This window comes from Lithobates pipiens, unplaced genomic scaffold (assembly GCF_037356315.1).
Source record: "Lithobates pipiens isolate NorthernLeopardFrog02 unplaced genomic scaffold, aLitPip1_a1.2 Scaffold_16, whole genome shotgun sequence".
In the NCBI taxonomy this organism is placed as follows: Eukaryota; Metazoa; Chordata; class Amphibia; order Anura; family Ranidae; genus Lithobates; species Lithobates pipiens.
This window is the reverse complement of record NW_027507748.1, coordinates 143,741,939-143,769,296: the sequence shown is the minus strand read 5'-3', so window position 1 is coordinate 143,769,296 and position 27,358 is coordinate 143,741,939. Positions and strand designations below refer to the sequence as shown.

Genomic DNA, 27,358 nt, shown 5'->3' with positions numbered 1-27,358 from the left:
AGATTAATAATGGTACATACAGCCAATGTACAAACCAATATTATTAGCAAAGGGCCCAGGTGTATATATACAACATAATTATTAATAAAGGATGGGGAGGGCCTCCAACTGTTGTCCAACCAGCCTGTAAGGCAGCTTCTCACAGTAGAAACTGTGGTGTGGCACTGAAACTCAAAGTCAACCCATCTACTGTTTTAGTCAGATAGTAGTTTGTAATCTGTCATGCAACCAGACTTCTAACTACCAGAAGTGGCTATTGGATTTGTAACCTGGCTCTAGCTGTTGCTGGTTATTGAGCCCTGAGCTAAAACTAGCTGTGGAGTTCCAGACCTGAAAGGACAAGGTTAACTAAAATAACAGGTTCAGCATATAAATTCTATTGCTCTATTGACCACTATATACATATGGTAGCACAGACCTAGCACTGTGAATGTGAAATAATGGGACAGAGCTACATCTGTCTCAATGATTTGAAAAAATGGTTTAGAAGCTATGGGCAGCTGCAGGTAAACTATTACAACATAGTAATCCTTTCTTAATAGTCTCTGCTTCTGGTCTGTGTAAAATGCTACAGCAGCTCCTGTGTAAGGTTATGAGGCTCAGTTCTGTGAAAATTCCCCTTTTATACATTATATAAATGCAGTACTCCAATCGGTGTTTCTGACCCAAATAGCGGGGACAAAGTACCTGACTGTAACTAACTAACTCTGCAGCAATTAATATTCAAAATCTTTATACAAATACAGACAATAGAGGGCAGCAGATCCCTACAACTTCAACATAAAAGGGTTGTTCCAGGTAGAAGACAAAGTCAGATCTATAGTACCACTGTTAACACAAAAAAAAACAGATCCGTTCCCTTAAAGCATGTTATACAGCACAGTGCTTGTGCTGTGTCATTTGGCCTGCTGTATCGCCTGTAATACCTGTCTGATCCGGCCTGGCTATGCCCTTCCCACTTTGACCACGATATATCAGGGCTGCTGAGCCCTGACACCGTTGACCGCATACATGCCTCAGTTAGCCACAGCCCTGCTTTGTCTCCTGTGTCCTCTCCTCCATCCTCTGACTGTCTGCTCATATCAGTGCCCGCCACTCCCGCTCCTGCTGCTCTCATACTTAACATTAAAAGCTCCCATCCCCTCTTTGTTAGAACAAGAAATTCCCCTATGTCTGTGTTATATCATAAATATGCTTATATGTACTGATAACACAGCGTCTTCCTGCTATCAGTTTCCTCCTCTCTTCTCTGCCCTCTCTTCTCCGCTCCTCTGACAATTCCAGCAGGGACAGTTTCAAGTGAAATCAACAATAAGGCAGGTCCCCAGACCTTAGAAGCGAGCAGCAACTTGCACAGTTAAGTCCTTGGGTATGCCACCTGTTTTCTGGCTGGTTAGCTGCTTTAGCAAGTTACCGATTATAGAGTAGTCCTTACCAACAGCAACACATCTTCCTCCAGACAGCATCCTGCTTGTGTCTCCACTGTATCTTTTAACTTCGTTCCACTAGTTGTAAGCCCTGTTCTTTTGATACACCATGAATGCACACAATTAGAGAGATTTTAAGACCAGACAGATTAAAGGAACAACAAAAGATCTTTTACTGAAGTAGCTGCAGGTAACATGTCACAGTACTCAAAGACATCTTCACACACATGTCTGTACAGCGTCCTCTAAATGCCCCATAAAGTGACTGTACCTTAGGCAGCTGGCAAAATCCATAAGTAAGTAAATTAGTAAAGCCACAAGTAGTAGCAGCAATAGTCCATGGTGTGATGATAATCCATAAAAGGCAGTAAGTCCATAAGGGTCCACAGATTCCAGACCCTGCTGGAAACCCCAACTGTGCACCCCCCCCCCCCCCCGCTTCCTCCAAGGGGGTGGTTCACTCCAGCAAAGTAACTGCTACATTTTGGCAGTCTTTCCCCAGCAGCTTCCCTAGGTCACTTAGTGAGCCCTTTTATATGGTATGGCCTGCAGGGGGTGCTGAGGTAGATAAAGAGCTGGAAAACCGTTAGCCATTCCGACCTAGACACCATCAACCTGACAGTCCAACCTATGGACACAGGGCAATACTAAAACATTATACACATAGCACCTGGCTGACCTACTTATCTGGAGAACATGAGGAAACTGTTTAACCCTTTACAACCTCTTGGAAGCACATGCTTACATGTGTAGACAGATGTTTGAGGCCATCTGAAACTTGCTTGCCAGGTTTTGTTTTGTACACACAATTCAGGTGCTTGCCTTGCAAGCAGCAAAAATCACAAGAACATGAGTAAACTGTGGGTTTCCCTTTTGTAGGGTTCATAGTACAATACAAGTAATGGGTGGGTGTGGTAAAACTGTAGGTGAGACAACCTCCTAATTGTTCAGCTACCTTTTTCAATATTATTAAGTCAGCAGCTACAAATACAGTAGCTGATGACTTTTAATAAAAGAACAGGGATCCACTGACCTGAACTGCTTCTTCAGCAGGGTTTGGGACCCAGCACTGGCATGTGTACAGTGGGTAGCTGAGTGTTCCTTGCGGCTTCACAGCTGGCTGCCCATGTGCTTTGTGAATGTTCCCACAGCCTTCTAGGGCCTGTGATGCATCCCAGAAGGTTGCGGAGAAGAGAGAATGACCAGAAGTGGGATTGCCCCCCCCCCCTCCAAAAAGTGCAAAAAACAGAAGAGGGGTAGAGAAGGGCATAAAGCAAGCGGAACTTCCCCTTTAAGGTTGTAGGCTGCTCACACCTGTGTAGCTAAAGCATCAATATTCTACAGCTCTATAATAGTACACAGAAAACACCACCAGAAACTTGAGAATTAAGAAGATGAATTTATTATTGAAGGGTAGGCCTAGGCAAGTGCAATGCATAGGACAAATAAACAGGACAGTAGAATATGTTGGATTAACTGATGGCCAGGTTAGCCTCACCTACAGCCATTAACTTACTCAGCAATAAGACTAAGCCCCATTACACTAGTCCACATAGAATCTGTAAGAATAGCATCAACTGTGTAAGCATGAATGGCATAAAAGAAACTTCACTAATGTAGCGGGGACATATTGACATATTAGTTTATTAACGTGGAGCTAGAATATATATGTAACACACAAGATATGGTGATTATAAACACAAAGACTTTCATAGGAAGTACTGTTTGTTTTGCTAAGAGGTTTGACCTTTGTTACCCAGGAGTCTGACCTACCCATGAACACTCTGATATGTGGTGCATGCTGGGTAGGGTATAAAAGGGACTGCGGCGGCCATATTTGGTCTCTTGGGACCACACTGCCTGCCTGTGTGGAACTGTGAGGAGGCAAAAAGTCACCGCGGACTGCAAACCGGACTGTTTGCGAGGTGACCTGAGGGAGCCTGAGAGCTGGTGATCGGCTCGGCGGGGTTCGGAGACACTTGTCGCGGTAGAGGAAGACCAGATCCAGTCAGCGGAGTGACACAGAGCATCTGGCCCAGTCTAAGCCGAAGCAAGCTGCAGTTACCGGACTCAAGTCATCATCCAGAACTCTGATCCAGTTTAGCGGGTTACGGCCCACCGTTTGTTATTACTGCACTCAGTTAGACTCACTCACAGGCCTTGCTGGAACCTGTTGTTCCACAGAAGCGCAACTGACATTTAGTAGGCTTGAGGCCTAGTTCACTTTAGCGCCCAAGTGTGATTGCAAGTTCTTTGAACTATACCTGGAGCATTCTAAGTTAACTTTTGCCCTTACTCCTTTGGATTACAAATATCTGAAGAACTACTTACGCTAGCGAAGAACGAAGATAAAGGAGAAAGTACTTTTAAGTGAGGCCTCACGTAAAACTTTAAGTAAGGGGAGCTCCCAGGTCTAGATAATGACACGCTTGCATATTGCTTATTGTACTTGACTGTTGATTCATGCTGTACTGACGTTCTACGTTGGGACCACAGTGCAATCCATGTAACCATTTACTTGTTATACTTTCAGTAAAAGTATTTCTGGTTAAGAGCACAGTGGTGTGGCATACTGTCTTTCCCCCACCAGGTGGAGCCAGGGGATCCTGAGGGATCAATACAGGTATTTTATACTGTTTATATTGTACTGTATTATTGCACCACAGCTGTGCCAAGGGGACAGAGTTACACTAAAGGGGGATTTCTCTGAAGAGTGCAGACCCAATTCAAACAATTAGCTCCTTCGGGGGTAAGTGCTACACTAACTTTTAGCAACAGATATTCAATGTTCCTGGGTGCACTCTTTGCTTACAGTCCCAATGGCTGGTGGGTGTATGTGTTACTGGCAAAGGGGTACCCCTAGTAGTGTCTAAAGTACCTGGCGCCTAATTTGTCAAGGTTAGCTGGCTTTGGGCCCTTCTGTATGGTGGTGCTCATGTAGTTGTCTCTTTAAGGCTGTTTGCAAAGGATGGCTAATTTACTAAAATGTATGCCCTCAGAGTCTGGTGCAGCTGTGCATGGTAGGCAATCGGCTTCTAACGTCAGCTTGTTCAATTAAGCTTTTGACAAAAAAAACCTGGACGCTGATTGGTTTCTCTGCAGAGCTGCACCAGATTTTGCACTCTCCACTTTTAGTACATCTCCCTCAATTTGTCTTCCTTCGGAAACTTTGCATCATGAGCTCCTGTGAGTGTCCTTTTAGCATTTGTATGATAAAATTTAAGGGCTCAAGTCACCTTTTTTTTTTTCCTTTTTTAGTGATGTTTTGTATTATGTTTACTATAATTACTTGGCAAGACAGACCTAACGCTTACTGGATGTATCTGTGTCACTTCCCACATTTAAAGCTGGCCACATATATAATCTGCAAGCGAATGACGCTGTCTTGTGCTGTGGTCACTTTGCATGCTTTTCAAGGCAGGACTTTCTGTCCTCATGTGGTTTTTAATGTTTCTTGCTTTTTAGTGTCATTTCCTGTACTATTTATATATTGTATGCCCTCTTTAATATTTGTACAAATCCTGTTTACTTTTATGTGGCTCGAAAATAGTGATTTATTGATATGACCGGATTATTTCTATGCAAATAATAACTGTAAGTAATTCTAATGTGACAAAGATTGCTGTTGAAGGTCTCAAATCTGTAAGCCCTCCAACTAATCCTGACAAGAAAAATAAAATCCTATGTCTTACGAGGGTGCCTAAAATAGAGTAGGGGGTTGACCTAAGTTTTTTATTCTTTTTTCTTACAAGTTTGAGAATAAATATATTTTTTGTATATAATAACGTGCACCTGACGTTATACATTTTAAAGTAAAGTCTTTCCTTAAACAAAGGCACTAGAAGATGCCTTTTATATTACCTTTATTAGCCACAAAGCTGTTTGCGTGCCTCCTATGATGTAGGTTTAATGTGATACTAAACACACATTGTTTAATTTACATTATCCCTTCTCTTTCTGTATGTGGATGATGCCACTGTAATTATTTCAATAAAAAAATACAAATAAAATCAAAGTACCTTATTTCCTAATTGATATACAGCCATCACCTAACCCAGCTCTTTCCCAGTCTGTCTGCAGGGAAACTTAAGCAGGCGGAGCTTCTAGCCCTTTGCTGCTGGTCACATGTTCAAAATAATAAATAAAATAAAAAACAGCCTTTTGGGGTACAGAATAAAAATAAGTAATATCCGTTAACTGTTTTACATTGTTGTCATACAAATATATATTTGAAATTAAATCTTTATTTTTTTTTATTATTATTTTTTTTCCAAAAAGTTTTTCTAATATTACAAATTACCATCTATACAATAACAGGTCATTACAACAATTAATTACATTTACCCCATAGACCCCCCCCCCCTTTCCCAAAAAAAAAAAAAAAAAAATATATATATATATATATATATATATATATATATATATATATATATATATATATATATATATATATATATATATATATATATAAACTATAAAATAACCAAACCTCCAGGGGCTTCTATTGCCCTTCTACCTCCCTCTTACTCACTTGATCCTTCCTTCATCAAGACCTTCTAACATTCCAATAACCTCAAATCGCTTTCCATTTTTCTAAACTGCAGCCACTGTTGCCACTTTCTTTGGTAACTCTCCTCTGCTTCCTCTGCCTTTATAGATTGCCTCTTCAATATTTCTTGTTCTTTCTACTTTTTCTATCCACTCTTTCATTAATGGAGCTTCCTGTGTTTTCCATCTTCGAGGTATCAGCGCTTTCGCAGAGTTCAGTAGACAGGGTACCAGGGAGTTCCTATATTGCTTCTCCCCTTTCTCTGAGTCATGAAACAGTCAAACCCATGGGCATTTCGTGATCTTAACTCCCGTTACCTTGAAGCAAGCTTCAATTATTTTATCCCAGAAGGTCTGCATTTTAGGGCATTCCCACCACAGATGTGGGAACGTCCCCAGTGCAGGGCAACCTCTCCAACATGTTGAGGGATTTTCTCCACTAATTTTATTCCCTCTTTGTGGAGTTATATACCACCTTGCTAAAAGCTTATAGGACATTTCTCTTGTTTGGGTGTCCTTAGCCACTGAATAAGTTTGCCTTATAATCTTGTTCCTATGTTCATCGTTGCTTAAGGGTCCTATCTCTCTTTCCCACTTTTCTAAATACGTAGGGTATTTATATTCTGTCTCCCATGACAAAATGTTATATATTTTTGATATCTTTTTTCCCAAGCTTTGGGGGGTCTCCAATAACTTCTCCAGAGGTCTAAGCTGCTCCCTTCCTCTCAGAGGCTGTGGTAAGGACTGGGTGAAACAGTGTAATTGTGCATATCTCCATTTATCAAGTGCGTTGTGCCCCCATTCCCCTATGATTTCCTCATATGTGCATAATCTGTTACCTTTCATAACCTCTTGTAATCTTATATTATCTTTTTTAGCCCGCCTACCAAAATACATATACTCTTCTTTCCCTGGTCTGAAAAAGTTTGTGTCGAGTAACGGAATTAATTGTGAATTGTGTTCCCACTTGTGTCTCTTGTTTATTGCATCCCATACCTGAAATGAATTTTTTGTCAATATACTTGTGTTGGGTCCTAGTTCCCTAAATCTTGCTGGTACCCATATAGACCCCCCTATTTTTACCCTACTTAAATTAATTTCTAGTTCTACCCAATCCTTACCCTTTTTGTTGAAGGTCCAATCAATTATTCTAGATACGACTATAGCCTCGTAATATTTTTTGAAGTCGGGTGCTGCTAGACCCCCCCTCTATCCTTTCCTCTAGCTATTATATTAAATGCGATCCGTGCACGTTTACCTCCCCAAATAAATCTTATAGTCATAGATTTTAATTTATTTAAGTACGATTGTGGGAGAGGGGTTGGAACCATTTGACATGTATATGTAAATATTGGTAATATAAACATCTTAACTGCATTTATTTTCCCAACCCATGAAAGGGACTTGTATTGAATCTTACTTAATTGCTTTTTATTTTATTCAGAAGGGGAATGTAATTAGCCTCGAATAGTTGTTCCATTCTTGCCGTCAACTTTATTCCCAGATATCAGAGTTCTCTCTTACACCACCTAAAAGGGAGTTTAGTTTGAATTGCAATCTGATCTTCTTTGGGTAAGTTTAAATTTAATATCTCAGATTTAGCCATATTTACTTTAAAATTTGTAAATTTTCCAAATTCTAACAACTCCTTCATAATTACCGGTATGGAGATTCTGGGGTTAGCGATATAGAGCAACAGATCATCAGCAAAGGCGGCATTCTTATACTCTCTCCCTTCAACCCATATTCCTTGAAATTAAATCTTTATTATTTTTTTGGCAATGCCATGGTGTGGGTGGATTTCTGGCAGTCAGACTGTCATGCTAGTCTGTGCCTTAGAATAATAGGGGGGTTAAGCCACGCTCAATCAAGATGTAATATCCCTTCCCTATTGGGGTTGATTTACTAAAGGCAAATCCACCTTGCACTACATGTGCACTTGGAAGTGCACTCCCTTTAGATCTGAGGGGAAGATCTGAAATGAGTGGAAACTCTGCTGATTTTATCATTTAATCATGTACAAGCAAAAATGCTGTGTTTTATTTTCCTTGCATGCCCCCCTCGGATCTACAGTGACTGGATTTCCAAGTGCACTTGAAGTGCAAAGTGGATTTGCCTTTAGTAAATAACCCCCATTGTGTTTAGCTGGTTAGTAGACATGGAGAGAGGGAGTGGGCTGTCATTTACTACTGTGTATATGCCCACATGTGTGAATCTGTAGTTACCTAGGCTGCTCAGATGTGATGGGGAGGAAATGCTCAGGGTAAAAAATACACGGAAAACTAAGCATGTGCACTAGTTGCCAACACTGCTGTGGGAAATCTCCAACTGCAGTGGGGACATGGACGTTTTTTTGCAGATTACAGAAAACTAATCTCATAGTGACTGAGTGTTAACAGCATGTAATACACCTTTTCTTGATAGTTTTTAATGATGTTGGTTTGATAACACTTTGAAAGCTCATTCAAACTAGAGGTTTTTTTGGGGGGGGACTTTGCAGTTGAGCTGTGTTTTTACCACCCTACAACCCAACCACTACTCCCTTTTAGCTACTGAGGTGGGTAGTATATGCATGCTGCAATGCTTTGCTTCTTGGCCATGGTAAATATGATATACCCTGTTGCTTTTGGTGTGACCCATTCAAGTGCATGGGGCTGCTCTGCAAGTGTCATGCAACCGCATGCATTCCAATGAATATGACCTCTGGACAGACTTCAGGCTACTGTGAATTGAAGTGAGTCTGACCAAAAAAACATACAATGCAACAGCCAAGCTTCTAAATATTTGAAGTAATACTAAAGGCAGTTTTTTTTTATTTTGTTTGTTTATAGCAAACATGTACTTGCCTGCTCTGTGCAATGGATCAATTCCCTTTTATAAAAGCTGCAGTTCGTTATTTCTATGCTATGTATGCATTAATGCTTTACAGCTTATAATAGTTTAGAAGTGGAAGTAAAGGCAAATCCTGTAAAGAAAATATTGCTACACTTATCCTATTCTGAAGCTGCTCTGGTTCAGTCACCAGCAGCAGCAGAAGAAAGCCGACGGCGGCTGGAAAATGCCTCAGAAGTGACGTTGCCCATAGACTTACTATAGGGCTTGAGCTATCGGAACAGCTCAGCTTGGGACCAGGGCCAGTGCTACCACTAGGCAAACTAGGCAGATGCCTAGAGCGCACTGATGCCTAGGGGCGCCCAGCCGCTGCTTTCCCTCCGCGTCTGCAGGCTGCAGCATGTAACTAACTCAGTCTCAGGCAGCTGCTCCGTCCGACCAGTAGTGTAATTGGAGGTGCAGCGCAGCACTGGAGCCAGCGCTAGAGGAAGAAGAGCCAATGCTTCCTGTATAGCGGCGCCTTCTGTCACATGGGCAAGGCAAAGGGGGTGGAGTCAGGGGTGGAACCAATGGGTGAGGAAAAATTAGGTTTCGTCTAGGGTGTCAAAAATCCCTGCACCAGCCCTGCTTGGGACCGGACTGGAGCGTCTTCAGAATAGGTAAGTGTAGCGATCTTCTCTTTACAGAGCTGGATAGAGTAGGCTTGGAATAGGGGTGTAAATAGGTTTAGAGTTAAGGTTTTGCCTTTACTTCCACCTTAAGTGATCGGCCAGGTTTAAAGTGGTTGTAAACCCTTACAAAACACTTTGACCTACAGGTAAGTCTAGATTAAGGCTTACCTGTAGGTCCAAGAAATATCTCCTAAACCTACACGGTTTAGGAGATATTTGCCAAAAGACTGGCAAAGCAGGCGCACTGAGCGCGCCGCTGTTAACGACAATATGCCGCGAGTGGCGGCTCCCGCGCGCACGCGCGGGAGTGACATCATCGCGGCTCCATCGAATTACAGCGCCGGAGCAGTGAGACCCACCAAGAAGATGGAGGCTCCATACATGAGGGGACATCAGTGACTTCGCTGGCTCCTGTGTCAGGTAAGTGACACATCATGGACTACTAATGCGATGCATAGTAGTCCATTATGCTTTACCTTTGCAGGGAATCAAAGAGGAAGTAAACCCATCAGGGTTTACTTCCTCTTTAATACATGTATGTTATAGATTAATGCCATTTTTATATGATGTATATATTGTATCATATTATTTTATTTACAGTGAATGTGGAGCCGCACATTACTCTTCCCATATTGTGGTACCCTTGGAACAGGGCTGTGCTTGTGTTAACAGGGGGTGTATGTAGGGGTTAGTGCCATTTTATTGAGGCCCCTCTCCTGGGTGGGTTTGGTGGCAGGGCCAGTATGTTCTAGAACTGAAAAAGCTTGAGGGCAGAAGGTGATGGGAAGAGGCTTCTCCTGGTATACTAATATGCAAGCCTGTAGTCTTGGGAAGTGAACCCTTTGGGGTGGGCCCGTTTTCAGATCCAGTTGGAGAATCCACTTATTAAGGACCTGCAGTGAAGACAGTGGAAAAGTTGGGTGGTTATGTGTTGGGTCTGGAGGAGTGGAGATTAAACATTTTTACAATATAATGCAGGAGCTGGCCATACAGGGCTTGCATTTCAGTGGATTCCTGCTGACTTGGACAAAATTCAAGCTGTGGGTGGCCCTGTTGGCACCACCGGAGATGAAAGACCTGTTGGAAAACAAAACTCTACATTCTACCTTTTTACAACCGTAAAATTGAAAGGCTGAACGCGTGGACCATTCTTATTTCCGGAGGTGGGCCACAGGCATGAAGAATGAGTGAACAAAGATGGTGGCGTTTCTCACTTTTACAGGTGTGTGCATGCCCACCACATTTCTGTTGCAGGAGAGCATTAATGGTGCCAGCATGGCCGGTGCCAGCGAATCTTGGCCCTGCTTACGGTGCTGTGGCTCTCTGAATACCATAGCTTGCAGGTGGTGACTCAGCGATTTACACTGCTTAGCGCTTTTATAATGCACTGATTTATGTTTTTTTTTTATTTATTTTTTTTGTTTTTTCTTTCGTCAAGCTTTCTTTTACAACAGGTTTCACAGTAATATCTTTTATATCAGGTTCATGTGAGAAGATTACAATAATGTGTATACTGGAATTATATTTTTAATTCAGCATCTGCTAGAGTGGATCAAGTATCAGACACCATAATTTAGTGATTATTCACTAGGGCTCAGTTAATGAAATTATCTGGAAGTCTATTTTATTAACTGATTAACAAAATCCATGTACAATCCACCCACTGGTCACACTACATTGGCAGAGTTGTCCTTGACTCTAGATCATGATTTTCATTAACTCCATATTACCCATATGCACCAGCAACAAAGCTCCTAATCTAGCTTTTTTGAATATGCACCTTAATGAAATGCACAGCCATAGCTTGAAACCACTGTATTTAAAGTAGGAAAAAACAATGATATTTGTGAACTGACTTTACAGTCAAAATACCCTAAGGATCCATTCACATTATTGTGCAGTGGCAACATAGTCGTTAGTGATGCGCATTGGTGCAATCCAGCACTCCTTGAGGGTAGGGACTGATGTGAATGTACAATGTATATGTAAAGCGCTGCGTAAATTGACGGCGCTATACAAGTACCTGAAATAAAATTTAGTTAAAATATACAGACAGCGTTACTGTTGTGGGTTTAGTAACACTTTTATAACACCATGCTGTGTTAAACACTGCGGTGGTGTGAATGGGCACTAAAAAGTATTGTGTGTGTCTTTGAAATAAACAATCCAAGTGCATGCAATGAATTCACAAGATCTGTATGCTTTAACACTTTATTGGTTTGGGAAACATGGTAGCCAAAATGTAAAAATATTGTAACTGAAAAACTTTTCATAACAACATTTCTGTGACCTGGCCAAACTAAATTCACAGCAAAGTGGCAGTGGCAGTCGCTTCAGCTGGGACTGGTTGAATTTCAAACCATGGAAGGCTAGGCTGGTTGTACAGAAGTCGATCTAAAGATTGACTTCAGTACAAACAGACTATTGGAAAATTTCTGCACAATCAGCGCTGCCAGCTATAGCAGCCAAATACAATACTTCAGCGGGAGTGATTTTCCCCATCCACATCAATAGTGTGTAGATGGGGAGGGGGGGCATTGGTTATTTTCTTGAATAAAATCCGCTTGTAGGAGGACGCAGTGTGGTGCAGCAGCAGTAACTCACACATAGTCCAGTTGCAATAGAAAGAACTTGTGTGGTAGTAAGGATATAACACGAGTCTGGCAGAAGGCAGCATGACCGGGAACACTCACAGGTGAACAGCAGATTGTAGCAGAGCAGTTCTCAGCCAAACTGACATCACCTGTCTTGAGGGGCGGAATGCAGCATGTCTGAATTTAAAGCGGGATTCCACTCTTTTTTTATTTTTTTCTTACCTGTCTCACTGGTGGGCGAGTGTTACCTTCGATTGGCATCCACGTCTGGCGTTTATTTGACCCCCGGCGCGACAAATCTTTTCCTCAGGATGACTTATAAAAACCTGCTCTGGTGTTTTCCATTTTAACTGTGGGCGTCTGAAGCCCACAGGCATTTACTTCCTGGTATATGATGACGTCTGGCTCCCAGCATGCTCCGCTCCATCTTGCACATGCTCAGTGAGAGCAGTGACAAGGAAAGAAAAACTTTCATTGTCCCCCATGGATTCTTGGGAAATTTCCCAGGGACCATTGCGAGGACGATAGCCACGCCTACTCCCACGGGAGGACAACTGAAGTCAGCTGAAACATCAGAAATAAAAGGTAAGTAAATAATATTTTTTTTTTCAGGGTTCGTTTAGGTAAGTATGCTATCTGTTGATTTTAATAACATGAACTTTCATTTTTAGGTACCAAACCACTTTAAGCGGGGAGGTTTCCAGGAGAAGTGGTGGATCCCCTAGTCTTTCCCTATTCATCTGGAACCTTTCCCTGCAACTATTACTGAGCATAATACTGTCTCTAAAAGGGAGGCAACCTATCCTTACACTACCTACATGCTAAATGTGCACCAAACTGAGGAGCCAGGGTCTTAAATAAACTCTGCCTGATCCAAGATGGCCACCAGTGTCACACAGGCTGTCAGCACTGCTGCCCCAGTGACCCAGAAAACCATGAGGGAACCATGCTCCCCTTGACTTCCTTTCCCTCTGCACTGCTGCTGCGGTTGAGCGCCGCCTGCAGCGGAGAAAGTAGACTACACTTGCCTATATGGATGAATAAAACCAAAAAAAAAAAAAAAGACTAATGTATGGGCTACCTAACATAAACATCTTGAATTCAAAACAATCTAGAAACCAATATTTTTTTTCATTTATTTGCTAACATATTCAACATCGCACTGCTGTGTCAAAGCACATCTCAAAAGTGTTTGTTCTCTAATAGATTGCAAGCAGGCTTCTCTAGAAAAGGCCCCCCTCTTCCTCCAAAAGCTAGGATTTTTTTTTTTTTTTGGACTGATGTAGCACCGTGGTGTTTTAAGCAGGATTGCTCCTAAATTTACCTGCCAGGTGTAGTTACCTTGGCTCATTGTTAGGGATTAATTGAGTTCACCCTAAGTCTGGAATTTCTGCACTTCTCTCTTCTGCCGCTAGGTGGCCGGGTACCTGGTGGCATTAGATATGTGAAGGGCAAAGCAAGGACAGATTATGAGTATATGGCGTATCTCAGCCAATGGCCAGGGGTTTTCTTGGATCCCTTGGCCTGCTGAGAGAACCTATATATTTGGGTGATCGGTGTTCTGTGCCACCTGAACGGCTGTCTGGGTGGACGTGTGTTGTGTTGCTTGGGCTGCTAGGCCGGAGTTTGGGCCTATCACGGGTACATCTTGCTGCTAGGCTGTCTGAGGGCCTATCCAGAAGCAAGAAAGCCATGCGGGGTTGAGATTGCGGCTTGCAGTCATACCAGAATTGACCGTTCTGCCATCCGGAGAGCCTGTCGTGGTCGGAGGTAGAGGGGAAGCTGTCGCCACTAAGGGACCAACCACCTTATTACCAGGGACCACAGTGAGTAGCTGAAGCAAGTACTGGAGCAGAATTCTCACTAACCAGAGACGGTGAAGAATCTGGAAACTTCAGCAGGTATCAAGCCAGGGACTCAGCCAGCAGAGGTGACGCTGGCAGAGCAGCCTTGTGTGCCAAGCCAGGGACTGAGCAGGCCAGTGGGGTAAAGCTTGAGAAGTATCTGTGAGTGCCAAGCTAGGGACCCAGCAGAGAAGCGGGGATGACGCTTGAAGAAGATACTACAGTGAAGAATAGAGGAGCGCAAGGGATTCAGTAGCAGTGAATCATCTAGTCTAGTGAGAGACTGGGAGCTCAATGGGTTGAAGAACTACAAGAAGTGATTGTAGTGGAAGTGAAAGAACGGTTACACTTTGTTTTAGAAACTGTTGCCATAGGAGACAGCATTCCTACACATGCAGATGTGGTGTCTTGTTGAATGCCTTTCCCTGCATGACTGTCCCCCATGTAGAAGTCTCGGAGTCTGCCAATTTAATATTGCAACTGCTTAAGAGTTACCTGGCTCTAACCCTCTCTCCCAAAGTTCTGTTTGAGTGAAATAAAATCTCTTTGCATTCAAGAAGTGTCTGGCGCCCATGAATCTATCTTGCATTACACCCACTATGCCTCACAACCCACTCTGTATGGAATGATGTCAGCAGTTCTTGGCTTTGAAGGTTCTCATTAGACTAGAGGAGGCCTGGGACTTTGCCACACTAGCTTGAAAGTCTGTTTAGGATGTTTTGTATTGTTGCCTTGCCTACTTTCTTGCTAGTTTTGAATTAATCAGAGTGGCTATTGTTGATTTGTTGGATATGGCGCAGACATACACAAAGTCTTTAAATGTCTTGACCAAAGATTGGCTTCTTGTCTGTTGCTGTACCCTTTTACACTTTACAAAAAAAGTCCATCTGTAAAAGACACATTTATTTACTTACACTACTGTGCAAAGGTTTTAGGCATGTGTGAAGAAATGCTGTAAATTAGGAATGCTTTCAGAAATAGAAATGGCAATAGTTTATTTTTATCAATTTACAAAATGGAAAGTAAATTAGCAGAAGAAAAATCAAATCAATATTTGGTGTGACTACCTTTTGCCTTCTAAGTGGCTTTTCTTCTTTCTTCCTCTTATCTATTTCCTCTTTCTTCTTTCTTCTTTCTTTCTTTCTTCCTCTTTCTCTTTTTTTTTTTTTTTTCTTCTTCCTTGCCCCATTGCAGATTGATGTCCACAATGTGGCTGTTATCCTGACTGGGCATCATATGACGTCCAGTAGTATAAGCTGCTTGTGGTGAAGAACCTATGACGTGTCTGATCACCGCGATAACCAGGAAGTGCCGGTTATCGGCTTTCCTCAGTTGGCTCTGACAGGGAGAGCTCTCCTGTCAGAGGGGGGTCTGCGCTGATAATCAGAGGTGCCCACCACAATGCCAATAAATGCCACCTACCAGTGCCCATCGATTTCTACATATTGATGCAGACTTCTCAAGTCTCCTGCAACTTGCGGGAGTTTCCCGCATTTGACGGCGGGCTCACAGACACAGAGTGCGGCACGATCTACCGGCTGTCAGCTGCAGCAGCCCGAGCTGCCCCATCCTCCCAGCCAGGGGAGGCAGTGGCATTGCCATGGGGATCGATTGTGCCATGGTAGGTGCAGCACAGGATTTCCTATGTGTCCCAGACAGTTTCTCTGCCCTCCTCTCGTAACCCTCCAGCTCCCCCAATCGCTGAACACCCCGCCTTCCGCCAGTCCAGCTCAGAGACAGTTAGGAAGTTGGGAGAGCCAATAGGAGGTGAGCAGCAGTTGTGTGGAGGGAACTTGTGTCAGATTCAACAGAGGGAGGAGTGAGTCCAGGAGCTGGTGAGTGTGAGGATTGCATTCATTAGTTATACACTACAATGTGGTTCCTCCAGGTGGTTCTATGTCCCTACAATATGAGCTGGCTGGCATTAGAACTCGGCAGGAGGAGGCACGCATTCTACTCTTTCGACAGTAGAATATTTCCAGTGGATGGAGAGCAGAGAAGAGGTGAAAAGGTAAGTAAATAAAGCTTCTTTTAGGCTGGATTCACACCTATGCATTTTTAGTGCTTTTTGCATTTTGCAGATTTCCACTACAAAAGGTGTTCCATAGGAAACCATGTTAAATGGATTTCCATAGTAGTGCAAATCTGCAAAATGCAAAAAGTACTAAAAAGGCATAGGTGTGAATCCAGCCTTACAGGTGGGCTTTTTTTATTTTAACGTAACTTTGTAGAGCCATGTTTACTTTGTGGAGGGGGCAGCCTCCAGGTAAGCCTTCACGATCACAGGTACACTTTTAAGGCTGACATTAGGGACTGAAATGCAGAGAGATTAATATAAAGCAGCCCTACTGAAGTCACAACAGTCCTGGAATACCTTTTCTGATGTTCTCCAGACTGTTCTCCTTGGAAAACTTGATTAATTGGTTTTAAAAGGCAAAGATTTTTTTTCTGGCTTTTACTGTAGAAATATACTGTATATAAACAATGAAACATGAACTGAGTCACAGTACTATTGTAAATCTCACACAAAGGAACTTCCGAATCACTGAAGCGCCCTTAGCAGATGTATTGAGCAGAGACATTAGTCTGCTTTGAAACCGCCATACCGGCTCATAAATTTGTGCTTTTGAAAATGAACGGAGTTACACTAAAAATAGCAAGCGCTGGTTTAAAATTTGAAGAGGACCCATTTTAGGAAAAAAAATATTCTTGTATATTATGTTCAGCTGGTATATACACTGTTTTCTGTAAATGACACCACTCTTTTGCAAGCATATGTGTATACAACAATACTTCTGTGGAAGCTCTTTCTGCATCTCACTGCATACTAGCTCAGTATGAAGTACTTACCTTAGAACGAGGCACCGACATCTGTCCCGATCCACTCAGAGGGAGCTGACATGTTCCCTCTGCGTTTCTTCCGGGTATCGCGGCTCCGGCACTGTGAGATTTCTCTCAGGCAGGGTCCGGCATCTGCCGGGCTTCAAGCCGAGAATCCCCTGTGCACATGCGCCGCTGCAGTCAACGGCGCATTGCGAGGGCAATATCTCCTAAACCGTACAGGTTTAGGAGATATTTTTTTTTACCTACAGGTAAGCCTTATTATAGGCTTTCCTGTAGGTAAAAGTCACAAATTTGACTATACAACCACTTTAACATGGGTTTCTATGGATGTAGTTCACATCTGTGCAATTTATGGAAAGGGCAGGGTTTTTTCTGGTTTTTGGTTCCACAGACTTTAATGGTTTATTGAAAAAAACACAAAAAGCACGTGCAATATTCAAACTGCAACCTGCACAAGTGTGAATTGGGCCTAAGTGTCACAGTCAGGCTCAAAGACCAGTTGCTATAGCAGTAGCGAAACTACAACCAACCAGCAGGATAGGTACACAGGCAGTCACCCTGGTGAATGAGGCTGGCTCATCTGAGGTGTAGCGTATAAAGTCAGGGGTCTGCAAGCTGCACGCGGCCTGCCACGGCTTAATGTCCAGCCCGTCTGTGTCCGTGATTACTTCGCGGACACCCGGCCCACAGACATTTTCACCGCCGTCCTCCTTTGGACAGAGGCGAGCGGCTGATATCACAGGGCTGGATGGGGGCAGTAACCGCTGGAGTTAACATTTTACATTAAACAGCAGGTGATTGGTGGCCGGGCAGTCCTAGCAACCAATCACGAGCCTGTTAATATGAAATTTAACTTCAGCGGTACCCGCCCCCATCCAGACCTGTGATACAAATCTCTGCTCTGCTGTACACCTGTGTAAGGTAGTTCTACCTACAGTGTGTGTGTGTGGGGGGGGGGGGGGTGCACAGGGGCAAAGGACACTACAGTGGGGTGGTGCAGGGGACAGGGAACACTATGGGAGTGATGTGAAGTCCCTTCTCCCATAGGAGTAGGAACACCATTTTCCCTAGGGACAGGAACCCCATCTTCAGACCATGCTGGCTGGCGTCAGCCATCTTTTGGGTGCCAGTATGGAGGAGGGGGGGGAAATCCAAATCCCCAGCCACATGCTCACTTGGTGAACTTGCTTTGTATTAGTGAAGCACCTTTAAAGCGAGGTAAACCTGTAGTGTTATTATTATTATGTTAGGATTATTATTATCTTCATTTATTAGCAGGTGAATACGGCCCTCCATACATTTAACATACATTGAATCTGGCCCTTGAGTGAAAAAAGGTTGCTGACCCCTGATCTAAGTACTAACCAGTGTTCACCAGAACTCCTGATGGTGGAGATGGATTTTGTTGCGTGTTAGTGCCAGGCTACAGTCCTCAGGATCACCCTACCAGGAGGTGAGCAAGCCGGGTCCAGTAGAGGATAACCAGGAAGGGATCAAACAGAAGCGTCGTCTGTAAACAAGCCAAAGGTCAATAATGTGTAGTTACAGGTTGGGGTCAGGCAAAAGCGTAACTGAGGAACAGGCCAATAGTCAAAAACGAATGCTCGCAAAATATGGACGGCAGCAGGGAAGTCAGGAACAAGTTACTGGCTGGAGAGAGAATTATAATCTGGCAAACAGGAAGTGCAGAGACATTGCTTAAATCAGGAAGTTCATGGGAGCAGCAAATAGTTCAGGGTTCAAGACAAACCAGGTTTAAGACAGGATCATTCAAGTAATTGTCCAGGGAACTGTTCCAGGTAACTCAGCTAAAAGAGACATTGTCTGACACAACAGAGGTAACTGGCTCAATTCCAGGCCCTGACACTATGACTGAATGAGGAAGAGGGCAACGTAATGGTAGACCAAGTTTAAGACTTATCGTAGGCAACCACTGTGGTAAAATAACGTCAATAGCTGGGTTTAAAGTAACTCTAGGGACAAGGCAAAATAAAGGGAAATTATATTCAGACCTTGCAAAGATGCTATGGGAGATGTGTAGAATTGGCTTTCTAATGATAGCAATTCAATACATTGAATTGTTTGTTCTGGCAAGGAGAAGAAATAGACAAAGTTCTGCTTTGGTGTCTTTTATGTAGTTTCTAAACATTTTGCCAGACATGAGATACATCTAGCTTTACCGATTATTTAAAGTCAGGGTGTCTGGCACTAAGAAATCGCTTCCAGGACCTTTTGAGGTATCATGTGTGGCCTTGTCTCATGTAGGTTATGGTGGAGTACCATCTTTGGTTGTGGACTTTTGGCCATCTTTTTCTTTTTGGAAGTACTTGTATACTAGTTCTAGTATTGTATTTTTTGTATGTGAAAAACATTGGGGAGCTTGTAGGAATGTTCCAACTTTAGAAGTAAGTACTGTATGTACTAATATGACCATATCACAGACAAATGAAGTACACTGATACTTTATAATACCTGAATGAAGTGCTAAAGTACTAAGATGGTAGGTTGTGTCCCCTTATGCAACTCAGCATTTCATTTTCAGCGCTATGCTGATTTTCATAATGTGGTAATCTATAGCAAAACTGTTGTAGTCAGATTAGTGAATGATAAATATTTGTTTCCTGCTATGGGTTAAAGAATACCTCATGTGTTTCTTGTATTCACTGTTTGTGAGTCATGCATCTTTCCTTGCCAAAATAATTATGCAATTATTTGCTAATTACGGTATTTTTTTTTTCACAAAAAAAAAAAAAATCACTATAGAAACTTATTTATATTTAATATATTTAAATTCAAAATTCAATCTCTTCATATTCTTACATGTTAAGCATCAATGATACTGCAGGAGTAGCGTGACTGCCACCTACTGTGTTTGACTGTAAAGGCCTCTTGCACACGATACTCCTGTTTGAGCATCTATTTTTTTCAGATGTTTTTTTGGTATGTATTTGCGTGTATAGGCACATTACATTTAATGGCCTGTATTTTAGCTCAGTGAAAAAATAAATTTTCAAGCTGCAGTGTGCAAGAGGCCAAAAGCAACACTTTGCTGAACCAGGGAGACATCAACAACACTATGGCCAGCAATGGCAGATTCATCTATGGGTTAAGTGCATTATAGGTGTCAGTATTTTTGTGTTCTACAAAAATTTTAGGTTAAAACAAAAATTTGCACGACCCTACTTTCATAGTAGTAGTTCTTGTCATGAAATTTTGCCCTTCTGTCAAATTTTGGTTGTGCTAAGGACTTTATGCTGTATTGTAGAGCCATAGCTAATGTGTGGATTGCCATTCAAAATGGACTAACACCTGCATACCACTTGAATTTTAGTTTTGGATGGATGGTGGTTAGGACGCGTTGTGAGTAATGAATCTCCTTCTCTTGCCACTGTTTAACAATATGTTAAAGGAATTCTCATAGATGGGCCAGCATAACAATTCTCATTGTCCTGGTCAATTTTACATCATATTTCAGTATTTAAGTAATTGTCAGCCTGTCAGGTAATCCCAACACCCACTCTAAAATGCATTAGCAGCTTTGAGATTAGCTTTTCTTGAAGTGTTTTATACACTTCTAACTATACAGGTTTTTAGTCTAGCATCATTTATTTATTGTAGATTCAAATTCAGCTTATAATAGGCATTTACAAATGCATATCTTTTAACTGTAGTTAATTTTATATTTCTAGTTCTGTCATAATACAAAAAATATTTGACTACCACTTCTGTCTCTATTTATGTAAACTAATTTTTTTTTTCTTCTATATTTCTATTTTCATTTCCGATAGATATGCTACAGCTTTAGGACAGCTTATCAATACAGAAAGACTTTTGGGGAGCCAGACATTAAAGGAACTTGAAGAAGCATTATTTTGCCAGACCAAGACTTCAAATAGTATGTCATGGGACTCCTATTGGGAAAGGAATGACCCACTGAGAGACATTGATGAAGTGGCTATTCCAGTACTGTGCATCTGCAGCCAAGATGACCCCATACGTGGGGAGCCCTACAGCACAATACCCTTTGAACTCTTTGAGACAAACCCTCACTTTTTCCTACTGATGAGCCGTTACGGTGGCCACTGTGGCTTTATCAAGGAAGATGTATCTAGTACAATGTGGAGTCACAGTGCTTTGCTTGACTTCTTCAAGTCTACTGTGGACTTCTTTGCCATGGAGGAAAGGCTTAAAGGTCTCTCAAGGAGAAAAGGAACTCTCTCTGTCTCTATCAACAGAACAAGACTGGACAGGGCCTCATGTAGAAAGGAACAAAGCTGTCCACATAATATCCATGAAATTTATAACTGGCAGAGATCCTACACGAGGTGACAGGAACTGTATTGCCAATTTTTATTTTTATTTTCGGACTGACAGTTTAGTATGGGATGATGAATAAACTGTCATCTGGGTAAAATCTTCTGATCTGTACTGATGCAAGTGTGCTGCAGTCTCCCTTCATTTTACAAGGAAGCCCATCTGCCATTTCTTGTAGTATTCAGCCTAACCTTACTAGATTAAGCCATCAGATTGTAATAAGCGGTTATCACACCTGTTGATGCTGACTGTTTCAATATCCTGAACTGCATGTGATATCCAAGGTAAATCAAAAGAAGACTGAATAGAGATTGTACAATCAGACTGTAATATGTATAACCAGCATAATGCTACTGAATGATAAAATGGCCATATAAAGCTCCCCTATCTACCTACTGTATAAAGAGGAAAAACAAATTGGTGTAACCCCAAAATGTGCTGAAAATAGGTAATGTGCTATTAACTATGTATATATTTTTTCATAAATCTGCATAGACATATTAAAGTCTAAAAAAGAGACAAGGGTTTTGTTAAGGAAAAAACACGTTTTAAAAGAAACATAAATAAATATTTAGACTTTTGGCCTGCCCCTTCTTTTATTGCTTAGTGGTCTGGAGCTGCACCCTTGGTGGTATGGGTAGCTCGTAGGTCATACCTACACATGGAGCCATTTCTGGCGGTATGCAGCCACTGGTCAATGCAGGCCAGATGAAAAATGTCTCTACATGGGAGATGTCTACGGTAAGAAAAAAATGCAAAAGATCAGTACCCAGGCTGACAGAGGTTACATTATGTTACACATCATTAATATAAAACATTCAAGAATATTAGATAAAATTTAATAAGCAACACATGATTGCCTCAACTTCTTAATATCAGAGAGATAGGCGGTACAGTCCTTATTGTAGAAATCTTTGCCATTTTACTTTCCTCTGCTGACAAATTAGAACACTAGCCATACAAAACCTTGCACATAAATAAATCATTTCTCACCAATATTAATCTAAAATGTATGTGTCAATGTCTGAAACCATTTCAGGTAAAGTAGACATGACTATTAGCACTATTTATAAAGTCTAGATAAAGCATTGCCCTTAGATTTAGGATACATGAACCAATTGGGGAAAATTAATCTAGTTTCCCCCAATTTTGCATATTCCAAGGAGGAAAAAAAAAAGAGAAAAACGAAAGAAAAAAAAAAACAACCAAACAAAAGACTTTGTAAATTGTTAAAGGTACTTAATTACTTGCACATTTGTCGAAATTGCCTACAGCAAATAGACAAAATCATCAATATTACGAATGAGAAAAATGGCAAAATATTATTTGGGTTGTTTATATTTCTTTTCCTTCTAATAAAGTTTTATTAACATTTCATCTATACAGGAAATGTACATGTAGCACTAACCCCCGAAGGAGCTGCTAGTTATTTTTGGGCTTACTGTTACCTTTCGTTCTCCTTGTGACACGTCTAGGGGATGTCCTGTGGTAGATGGCCCAGTAACTTGAGACTGACAATAGATCCAGTTGAATGGATTTTATTTGCAAACGTCAACCATTGAACATTCTTTTAACTTGGGAGCAGAGGGTTGGAAAGGAAAGCTCAGGTACTCTCAATGTCAAAGTCTATCAACGTTAAGGAACTCGCTTACTTTGACTGCATCCAGAGAATAGCCATTTACAGCTGGATGAGCACTCAGGTTGGACAGTCCCTCTCTCACAAGGCCTAGCAGCCAACAAGGTGCTTACTCAGGAACAAAGTCTTTATAACCGATGTTGTAGCAGAACACGTAGGGAAACTAAGGCCGCGTACACACGCGCGGACTGTTGGCCCAACTTTGTCCGTCCAACAGTTTGAGCGAACAGTCCGCTCAAACTTAGCATGGACGGACATGGCCACACACGACGGACGAACAGTTTGCTGAAACCGTGCGCGATGACGTGAACGGCACGTACGACGGGACGAAAAATACGACGTTCTATACACTGCAATGCAACCTTCCGACGTGGAAATCCTTTCTGAGCATGCGCGAGACTTAGTTGGCCGAACAAGCCTACACACGAGCGAACAGTCCGCTGAAACAAGGTTTCAGCGGACAGTTTTTCGGAATTTCCGTAAGACCTTGTTCGGCCAACTGTCCGCTGAAACTGTCCGCTGAAGCCCCACACACGAGCGGACTGTCCGCCCAAACACTGTTCAGCGGACAAGGTTGGGCGAACAGTCCGCGCGTGTGTACGCGGCCTTAGCTGTAGAACACTTGTAGGATACCTGGATCTTTCAGCCCACTTGGCGATATCCCCAAGACCGGATTCTCTCGGTTACTTCAGCCCTTCCAGACTCTTGTTAAGGAACCAACCTCACACGTGGTATTCTTCTAAAGAGTCCTCCCCTGGAATGCTTGAAGTATTCTGGGTCTCTCCCGGACTGAAGACAGCACCCATCCACCGCAGAGTCCTTCCTTGGTTCTCTTTCCTTGGGCTAGCCAGCCGCAAGGCATCAGTCAAGGCCATAGCCTTCCTGGGGGCTGGTCAGGAGGACCAGGATCATATACTCAGCACAGCATCAGATGAAAAACAAGCTCTGGACTGACTTGGTTGTTTCAGAAAACCACTTTCTTTTATTGGAAAATCACATCACCGCTCAACAAACCCAGCGAACAAGGAAAAATTGCTGAAATTTTGCACTAGCTGTAGTGCTTATTCATAGCAATGCTATGAATAAGCACTACAGCTAGTACGAAACGTCAGCAATTTTTCCTTGTTCGCTGTGTTTGGTGAGCTGAGGTGTGATTTTCCAATAAAAGAAAGTGGTTTTCTGAAGAGTGCAGCAGTCCAGAGCTTGGTTTTTCATCTGTTGCTAGTGGTAATAGCCAGCACCCATGGCTTCTCAGCCAAAGAGACAGTTTACAGCCTGCATGTGTGCTCCTGGAGCGATGAGATCCCTTCTCCTTCATATTACTCAGCACAGCATACTGGACCAGAAACCCAGACCATGTGACATCCGTGTCTTAAATACCCTCTCCCAGAGGGCACAGCGGGAGGGCCACTCCCACTGACCTAACTCCGAGAGGGAATAATTTAAGCGCCTAACAAGACCATAGTTCCACGCCTGCCGCCAGAGACAGTGCCCCCTGTGGCCAGGCTGAACATCCCACAGTCCAGTCAGACTGACACAGAGCCAAATTTAGTCAAATAGGCCCAAACCAAACTGTAGTTTGGGTAAAGCTTTTAACTTTGAAAAACATAGCGCGTGCTCTTCAGGAGCCTGCCGCTACATACATTTAATCACAAAGCCAGTGGGGGACACAAAGATAGGGATTAGAAACTCTGTACAATATAGCCACCTGTATTCTGTAGGTCTTCTCATGTCTATAGCCATTGACTTACAACATGTTCTACTTTAATAAGGCCTGGGAAGGTCTATGCTAACACTTGCAGGTATTTAAAGTTTTAAAATCTAGCCAGCCCATCAATATTTTTCAAATGTATCCTATCAACTTGCAATATCTTTATATCTACTGATATCTACTTTATATCTACTGATGGTGGTCTGAGAATTTTCCAGTATTTGAGGATCAGGCCATTGCCTCAATTTCAGCTGTAGGTAAGTGTTGTAATTTCCTTTACTTGGGGGCAGAGATAACTGAGTTATGAAATATGAACGCCCAAGGGTTCTGTGGAAGGGTCACAACAGTATTTTTTGTGAAAAGGTTGCTAATCTGTTTCCAATATGGTTCAATAAGTGGATGCTGCCAATAAATGTGGGAAAGGATATTCTCCAGTTTATATACTTCCACATCTCCAGCACACTGGAGAAACATGAGGGTTCCACTTCCTTCTTAGTGGACTAGTTATGCTGGATGATTTAAATGTGCCACTGCTAGGTGCAGTTTGTACAGCAGTGAGATGCAGGACCTAAAATGGGTAAGAATTCTCTTTCTGTGGTATTAAGTCCAATTTTTTTTTTTTTTATTATTATTTTTTTTTTTTTATTGAAGTTAGAGTTGAAAAAAAAATTCAAGAAGTATAGCGCTGTATGCTCCTATCTATTTGTTATTTTCGAAAGAGCAAGTGCCTTAGTGACGTATGATTACATAATGTCACAGGTGGTTGCCTGTAAAACAGTCCAACCAAGTCTCAGGCCTCAGCAGTCACATGATACCCAATTGTGCTCTTATGTGATGGGGTGGTGTTGCATGAGATATCTTTTACTCAGTTTCTCTGCATGCTGTGAGCATTTAGTGGCCCCATAGAGCTGTGATGGGGTATTTCCCTGTTGGGTGGCAAAGTGGGAGCTTTCAGTGTCTGCAGCTCTCTGCTGTCAAGGTCTGCCCATGCCCCTTTCTGATTCCGAATGCCTTCAGGGATGATTTGAGCAGTGCTGGCTGGGCCATCATAGCCTGGCCTTGCTTCCAGTTGGATCTTTTATAAATAAGCCCCATCAAACAAGAACTGGAACAAGCATGCAGGCAGTAAATAGAACTCCTGATTATTATACTTTTTTGGCTCTGCAATTTGGTAAGGGCAGCCTTCACTTTGCTTTGAGTACAAGTCTCCTTAATGGGTATATAAGGACAACAAAAAAATCTATGGAGGTATTGTACATTTTTACAATACCTGCACATTTCTGTTTCTTTTTTTTATAAGACAATGCAAGTACAGAATTATATTTCTTATTTTGAGCTGACAAAACAGTTATTTGTGAACAGTGTCGTTTTTGTCTTGCCTAATATTTCCCTTGCTAAACTTCTCCAACCTTCCCAGTCTTGGATCTCTATAACATAGACATTAATCTAACTGTAGTCTCAAGGTAAGAACTGGGGGGCTGGCTAATTGCTCCAAATGAAGTGTGCACAAAACACAGGACAGTTCTGTATTTCTGACATGATCAGATCATGACAGGTATTTTTTTGCACTTATCAAACTACCACAACGCGATTTGAAATGTATATTTAAAGGCGATTCTCCAGTTTACTCTGGTGCATGAGAAAGTATATAATGCTACATTCACCTGAACTTATTAAAGGTTTGGTAAGTTCACTTATACAAAATAGATTTGAAACGAACACCAATAAGCCTGTACATGTTCCGTGATCAGGAATGAGGATATTTGAAGTATATGTTAATAAGGTGTGGGACATTTTTTGCTACACACAGCTGTTGTAAAAAAAAAAAAAAAAACTGTAACATATATCAAATACAATAACTTAAAGTGGTTCTAAAGCCTCATGATTTTTTTTTACCCTAATGCATTCTATGCATTAAGGTAAAGAAAAAACTTTTGTATCACAGACTCCCCTGTCAACCCCCTTTATACTTACCCAGGCCCCATCAAGATCCAGCGATGTGCATGAGAGCTGTGGCTCTCCTGGTTTGTCCCACCTCCCTGGGCAGATCGATGGCAGCAGAAGCCATTGGCTCCTGCTCCTGTCAATCGGCTCTTTTGACGAGGGAGCAGAGGCTGGGGCTGAGTCCCACTGTCTGTGTCAATGGACGCACAGCGGGTGTCCGGATTGTGCCTGCATGAATGTCCCCATAGGAATAGTTTTCTTTTTGGGGGCACCGGCAAGAGAGGGGGAGCTAGGAGTGCCGACGGACGACCCAATAAGAGGAGGATCAGGGCCGCTCTGTGCAATTCTATTGCACAGAGAAGGCAATTATAGACATGTTTTATTGTTTTTGTTTTTACATTTTTGCATTACAACCACTTTAAAGCAATCTTTACTAAACTTTAGAATTTTGCTGGTTGACGGCTGATTCTACTCTGAGTTCTTTCTTTGCTTTCTAGAACTGTATTACATAATAAACCTCCCAAGAGTACAAAGTGTGAAATCTGATGTTAAAAAGACTTGCCTAATATGAAGCCAGGGGAAGGACTGCTGGTGATGAATGGCAGAGAGGAGTGCTTAATTATGCTCACAAGAGGAGCAGCTTCATAATCAGAGTCCAGAAGTGGACTCTGGTCTACTGGCTTCCAGTGCACAATCATAACATAATATGTAGATAGAAAAAAAAGAGATTTGCAGATGTACATACCTAGATAAATGAGTTGTACCATCAAATTGGTCTTCAGCTCCACTCTTGGGTTCCTATTTTCCATGTCCTCCAAGGAGGCTAGAGATGGCACGCTGCTGTATTTATTGTTAAATTGTTGACCCCCCGAAAGAGTGGCTGGTTTTATTGGGCTTACCGTTACCTTCTTGACCTCATGTGCGTCTAGTGGTTTCCTGAGGTGGATGGCCCAAAGAATTGCAGAAACTGACACTAGATCCACTTTTGGCATT

At 42.2% G+C, this 27,358-nt stretch overlaps 1 protein-coding gene across 1 annotated transcript in view; it reads left to right on the top strand.

Annotated features, from left to right (window-relative positions):
• Positions 1 to 21,655, top strand: part of LOC143982121 (protein ABHD15-like) — a 75,217-nt gene extending 53,562 nt beyond the window's left edge. The window contains exon 3 of the mRNA XM_077480566.1: positions 20,549 to 21,655. Within this exon, the coding sequence (XP_077336692.1) occupies positions 20,549 to 21,089 (541 nt within the window). The 3' untranslated portion in view covers positions 21,090 to 21,655. The remainder of the gene's footprint in view (positions 1 to 20,548) is intronic.
• The last annotated feature ends 5,703 nt before the right edge of the window (positions 21,656 to 27,358 follow it).